At 45.7% G+C, this 6,795-nt stretch overlaps 1 protein-coding gene across 1 annotated transcript in view; it reads right to left on the bottom strand.

The window, feature by feature from the left end:
- MMADHC (metabolism of cobalamin associated D) overlaps window positions 1-2,721 on the bottom strand; it is a 10,003-nt gene extending 7,282 nt beyond the window's left edge. Inside the window, exons 1-3 of the mRNA XM_027656243.1 lie at window positions 2,566-2,721; window positions 467-611; window positions 33-250 (exon numbers count right to left, since the gene is read on the bottom strand). Of these exons, the coding sequence (XP_027512044.1) occupies window positions 33-250; window positions 467-611; window positions 2,566-2,574 (372 nt within the window). The 5' untranslated portion in view covers window positions 2,575-2,721. The remainder of the gene's footprint in view (window positions 1-32; window positions 251-466; window positions 612-2,565) is intronic.
- Window positions 2,722-6,795: the final 4,074 nt, after the last annotated feature.

The following is a 6,795-nucleotide window of genomic DNA, read 5'->3' as shown; positions in this document are numbered from 1 at the left end:
TCCTCTGAGACAATACAGGAGTCTGTTCTTACCTGGAACTCATTGATGTATTGTGCCATCACAAATTCATGCCTCTCACCGGCTGAAGGCTCTGCTAAAATATCAGGGAGACTCTTGGAAACTTGGTTTTTCCTCTGGGAATCGGTGCCATTGAGGTGACAGTCAAAGCCAATGTTTCCAGGCAGCTGGAATCTCTGATCCTGAGGTCCAAAGGGCCCCATCACTTCATCTGGCCACACAGTCCTGGGACCTGCAGGAGCCAAGGCCTTGCTTTAGTCACCACTCCCAAAAAAAAAGGGGAAAAAAACCAAATGAAACCCCCTCTCCCACACAAATATTTGCTCACCAAGTAACCCCAAGGCACAAAATGAGGGCCCTGCCATAAAAACCACACTCAGAAATGTCTCTGGAGTGCAAAGTTCTGACAGCACACGGGTTCAAAGGAAAGGAATTTGCTTTTTCTTACATAAATCAGGAGGTGCAGCAGCCACATGAGGCTCATCTGAGCCAGAGGAACCTGCTGTGGAAAAAGCCTTGGGATTTACAACTCTTTTGACTAAGGAATAAAACCCTGGGAGGTAGGTGACCAATCTTGCTCTGTTACAGAGCACCTGAGGAGACAAAAAACAAAAGGACAATTACAAACTGCTCCCCAAAAACTCAAGAGTTTAACACAGCCCCGTGGGTCACAAAGAAATCCCTGCTCCACAATTCAATTACAACCTTAATGATGATCAACTGTAGCATCACGTTTCAGAAGTGTTTGGTTGTTATTTTGATAGTTGACTGGTTTATTTGCAAAATATTTAAATATTTTACTGTTTATTTTCAAAATCAAAACACTCCTCATAGGAGGAAAAAGCCCTGAAAACTTGAAATAGCACCAGTGAAACCCCACAACTTAAAGTAAATTATGGATGGGGATTCTTTCCATGATTATTTCCATGCATGTCACTGTTTCCAGGATTATCACAATTCCAGCATGGGGGTGATTATCAGAAAGACTTAGTGATATTGCTAATTATTGTTAATTATTGTTAATTTTCAACAATAGCTCATTGTTCATTTTCAGAATTAACTTTGAAGCCTAATGACAATATTTTAAGGAGCAACACAAACAACTGTTATTGTTTTTTTGTGGTTGTTTTGGTTGTGGTTTTTTTTTAAGAAGAAGAAATATCCAGGTGGTGCCATTAAACAGAGAATTCTGACCTATTTTTTATGCTTTAGAAAAACACTGACAACTTTCAAGCTGCACTGACACACTCAGAATAGGAAAAAAAAAAACAAGCAAACACTCCAGATGGAGAGTTGGGAGAGTAATTTTAAAAAATGAAGATTAAACTCCAGCACAAAACTGCTGCTATCTGACAAAACTGCACCAATTTTGCAGGTATTACTGGAAAATACAAATATCACCTACCAGAGGGTGTGGGTTTTTTTGTAAAATTCTATTTTCCAGGTGAGGGAGAGAAACTATTTTCAGAAAATGACACAAAGGGATTTTCCTTAAGTGCTGCAGCTTTGATTCCATAAATATTTATGCACCTGTTCACCACTAAATATTTCTGCAGCCAGGTTACTTCAAAAAGAGGGAGTAAATGCTGCTATTTGTATGTTTAATATAAAAACTGTATTTAAAGTATCAGCACTTAAGGCAATAAAAGCACCAATTTCTTCCACACCACCTCTGTGTAAATATAAAATAAGTCCTGCCAACATCATAAAGACTCAAATGCTTAGAGAAGCATTTAATTTATGATTTAAATCAATTATTTAAAGCCTTAAGCTGTTTAGTTATAACAGAGGTTTAAAAGGCTCCTTTAACACAACAATCTGATGCCACTTAAGTTCTTTTTTTTCTGTTATATAAAATGACTACTGAAATTAATTTCTGCATAATGATTGTATTATAAACAGATGTAAACAATTCCAGCTGACACGTAATTACAAGAGAAGAGCTTTTTTTTCTTTATAATCAGGGCTCACTTAACATGGAGATGTCATTAATTACAGCTATGACTGAGCTCACTCATGCAAATATTGACACACCTGGCATTACACAAGCAAGAAAACACCGCTGAAATCAATGAATTATTCATGGCTCCATGGCAAGAATAAATCAATAAAGGGGGTTTTATTCTCCAGTGTGAAAGGAGCCTGGTGAACACGAGCACTGCAGGATCAGAGAACTGCACCTGAGCTCGGGATGTTACAACAAGCACAAAACAAACTGTACTTAATCCTAGATCAACCCTGTGATATTTTAGGTAAAAGACAGAAAGTTTACATGGGATATTGGGAAGGAATTCTCGGCTGTGAGGGTGCTGAGGACTGGAATGGAATTTCCAGAGAAGCTGTGGCTGCCCCTGGATCCCTGGAAGTGTCCAAGGCCAGGCTGGATGAACTTGGAGCAACCTGGGCTGGTGGGAGGTGTCCCTGCCCATGGCAGGGAGTGGGACTGGATGAGCTTTAATGTCCCTCCCAACCCAAACCTGTCTGTGACTCCTTTTAACCCTCAATTGGACAATTCCCGTGATATCCACGGAATTCGGTGGCACTCACATTGGCCATGGCAGACGCCGCTCTCCTCTCGCCGACAGTCCCGGATGCCCCTGGAAAAGAAAAGGAGAGGAAGGAAGAGGAAAGAGAAGAGAGAAGGGAGACGGAAGGGAAAGGGAAAAGGGAGGAGAAGGAAAAAGGAAGGGGAAGGGAAGGCGTTGGACTCCGCCGCCCCGGACCCCCCTCACGGCCGATCCCCTCAGGGGTGCCCGGTGTCACAGGGCCGGGGCTGCCAGGGACAGACGACGGGAAGAGAGAAGTGGACAGGGAAAAGGGGATGACTAGCAGGGATATGGAAAGGGGGATCGGGGAGCGCTCCCGGGGCACTCCCGGCCCCTCTCACCTCTTCCTGCAAAATGGCGGCGCCCCCCCGCCCCCGCCGCGCCCTCGCCGCGCGCTCCCAGCCCGGGCCAGCCGAGCCGCCGACACCTCGATTAGAGGCGGCGCAGAACCAGCCAGAATCGGCCGCTCGGCGCTCGGTTGCTCGGGGCTGAGGATGAGGCGGTGGGGGGCTCGAGGGGAGAAGCGGCGATGGCGGCGGGGACGGGACGGCGACGATCGTGGTGGGGCCGGGGCGGCCCCTCGGGGCGGCCTCCAGCCGGTGTTATCCCGTGCTATGGCGCGGAGAAGCGCGCCCGTGGGTGCGGCGGTGGCGGCTCGGCGGGCGCGGTGGTGCAGTACCCGCCGGGGGCACCAGGGGGCGGTCACGGAGCGTCAACCGCGCTCACGGTCACTCCCCCCAGTACCTTCGTGGGGATACTGAAGTGGAAAATGGGGAGAAAAAGGGGCTTTTTCTCCTGAAATATGCGGAGGAAAGGGGATTTACTATGGAGGGAATGAAGACTGGAGTGTTTCCACCACTGCGATTCCCGGGGGATCCCTGGGAAGGCAGAGCATCAGTGTCGCTGCTGCCACAACACCAGGACTTGGAGGCGAGACCTCGAAGAACTGTTGTACAATATAAGAATAAAAACCTTCAATGTCTTTTGTTGTTGATTATTTTTTCTTTTTCCCTTTTTCTGGGGGGGGAGGGAGAGAAAGGCTCCCCAGGGCAGTGGTCACGGCCCCAAGGCTGCCAGAGCTCCAGGAGGGTTTGGATGATCCTCTGGGGGACAGGGTGGGATTGTTGGGGTGTCTGTGCAGGGCCAAGGGTTGGACTGGATGGTCCTTGGGTGTCGCTTCTGTTAATTTCTGTACTTGCTGATAATTAACTGCAGAAGTTATTAATGCAAACGAATATGTAGGCTCTGAAATTGTTCTTTGTGTGGTGCTGGATCAGCTTGGAGGGATCCCAGCACGGGTCTCTCCAGCAAAGGGAAGGGTTGTGATTTTACTCCACTCACCATCTGAATGTCCCAGAGAAGCTGTGGCTGCCCCTGGATCCCTGGTAGTGTCCAAGGCCAAGCTGGATCCACTGAAGGTGCTCCAAGCTGGGTTTATGGGTAGATCTTTGTTGCTCCAAGGAAAACAGGTGACACAAAGGAGGCTGATGTTTGCTGTTGAGCCCTGGTGACTCCAGGGGTTCTGCTGAATAAAGAAATTGTTGTCCACAGAGAATGTGTCGAATATACATGAAGTCAGTAGGGCTCAGCCAGAGCACTGATCCCAAAACCATGTCTCTGTGCATGTGTAGAGCTCCTGCCTGTGTTTTTTTTCCGGAATTCTGCTGGTTTTCCAGTCCATAACCTTGGTTCAAATTGCCATCCTTTTTTTTTTTTTTTTAATGTCACCTGGAACATGACACGTTTGTCCCGCTCTGACCCGAAGTGTATTTGTAGGAAGGACCATTTTAGCTCCTTCTTTATCATCATCCCTTCAAACAGCCATCATTCCATAGGAGGATGGAATCCAGGATCCCTGGAAGTGTCCAAGGCCAGGTTGGATGGTGCTTGGAGCAACCTGGGCTAGTGGAAGGTGTCCCTGTCCATGGCAGGGGGTGGAAAAAGATGATTTAATGTTCCTTTCAACCCAAACCATTTTGGAATTCTGTCTCTCCCAAATGCCTCCTCACCATCCACACCTTTTCAGCTTTTCTAACAAAACCATCTATGAATTTTCTGCTGCTGAGTCCAGAGCAGCCCCCACAGACACTGTGCTGAACAATCTCCTCATCTTTGTCTTCAAGTCCAGTGTTTTCTGTTTGCCCAGCACCAACCACCCTCTGTTCCTCCTTTTCACAAGCCCTGGCAGCGCTGGAAAGGGAAGGCAGAAGCTTTGTGGGCAGCTTAAGGCTGGGTATTGTTTTCAGGTACCTTTTTTGTGGCGTGTTCAATATTGTGATTTCATTTAAATCAGGAGCTCTTTGAGGCAAAAACCTCCCCACTTGCACATGTGGGGAGTGCTGTGCATACTAATGCAACTATTTAAATGCTGAATTAAAAATATCAGGGGAGAGGTGCCCAATCCCAAATCTGCTTTAAAGCTCATATAAAAGAGCTGTTTTGCTGCACTAGAGGGGAAACACAGACAAACCACTTCAGAATACCAGGATTAAGACTCTTCTTTCTTATTTTTTTTTACCATTTCTTTGCTGTCTGTTCCAAGCTAGTCAAGAAAAAGGAACTTTAATCTCTTCAGAATAAAAGATTGGGCATTCAGATCCCTCAGTGACTCTGCACATGACCTTTATTTAACGTACTTTATTATAAACCAGATAATTCTGGACATTTATTTGGCTTTGCTGCTGGTTTATAAGGATAAATTTATTAGCATAAACCAGGTTTCAATATATAATAATATATAAAAATATATAATAATATAATAATAAAAGCTTTCAATATATCACTCTGCAGTTCAAAATCAGAGCAAGAAATTGGTTTTGTGGTCATAATATTCAGCCTACAATGTTCTTATTGCATTTAATAAAATTTTGGCTTTATTTGATGGCGATCAAGAGGAAATTATTATATCCAATTCCAAACACTATGATATATTAAGGAGCTATAATGTTGCAATTTTGATTTTTGGACTCTTTCATGAGAACATTTGCTTACTATTGCGCACCACCCAACTATTTTATTAATTCCATGTTGGCACACTTAATTCTTGTTTGTTTTTAAATTAAATGTCCATGTTGAATCTCTGAACTTCAGCAAAAAAAACCCAAACAACAAAATGCTGGAGAAATTCAACTTTAACTCTTTACAGAATATAATTCAGATAAATTGGATTCCAACCAGCCTGTATTGACTTGTCCTGAGGCAATCCCAGTTTATCTCCTCTCCAGGGTGAGCACTTGGAGATACTCAAATCAATCAATGAGTTATCACCCCCCTGAAGTTTGTGGCCTGAATTCGTAAAGATTCATTTCAATCAAGTTTCTACCTCTATTCAAAGGGGGCTGCAAAATCAAACAATCCAATTACGGATTTATCAAATATTAATAATGAAAATCTCCCAGATCTTTTGGATGCCAACATTCCTCTCCCCTGGTGTCAGGAAAGTAATTAGCAGCTGGCTTTGATTAAATTCTTCCCTCAGAGATTACTCCTCTCGGTTTGAGGAAGGAATGCACACAAGATGATCCCTAATTCCTCATTTTAAAGCCTGTTTTGGTTCAGTTCAGTGAAGCTCAGTCTGTGCCCAGGAACCTGCAGCAATTTTGGGGGTGAAACCTGAAGAGCACGAGTGGCTTTTCCTGAGATGCTCTTTTTCCTTGGCTTTGGGCTCCCCAGCACAGGAAGGACGTGGAGCTGTTGGAGCAAGTTCAGAGGAGGCACCAGGATGATCAGAGGGATGGAGGTCCTCTCCTATGAGGAAAAGTTGAGAGAACTGGGATTGTCCAACCCGGAGAAGAGAAGACTCTGGGGAGACCTGAGAACTCCTCCCAGTGCCTAAAGGGGCTCCAAGAGAGCTGAAGAGGGACTGGGGACAAGGGATGGAGGGACAGGACACAGGGAATGGTTTCCCACTGCCAGAGGGCAGAGATAGATGGGATATTGGGAAGGAATTGCTGGCTGGGAGGGTGGGGAGGCCCTGGCCCAGGTTGGGCAGAGAAGCTGTGGCTGCCCCTGGATCCCTGGAAGTGTCCAAGGCCAGGTTGGATGGGGCTTGGAGCAACCTGGGCTGATGGAAGGTGTCCCTGCCCATGGAATGAGATGATCTTTAAGGTCCCTTCCAACCCAAACCATTCTGGGATTCTGTGTTTCTGCCAGTCTCTGTTTTTGGTGACAGTGGTTTCCTCGTGGCTGCAGCACCAGGAAGAGTCTCAGCAGCTGCAGGAATGTCAGAGCG

The sequence above is a fragment of the Corapipo altera genome, unplaced genomic scaffold (assembly GCF_003945725.1).
Source record: "Corapipo altera isolate COAL_440 unplaced genomic scaffold, ASM394572v1 68, whole genome shotgun sequence".
In the NCBI taxonomy this organism is placed as follows: Eukaryota; Metazoa; Chordata; class Aves; order Passeriformes; family Pipridae; genus Corapipo; species Corapipo altera.
The sequence above is the reverse complement of the archived record's forward strand: the minus strand, read 5'-3'. Positions and strand labels throughout refer to the sequence as shown.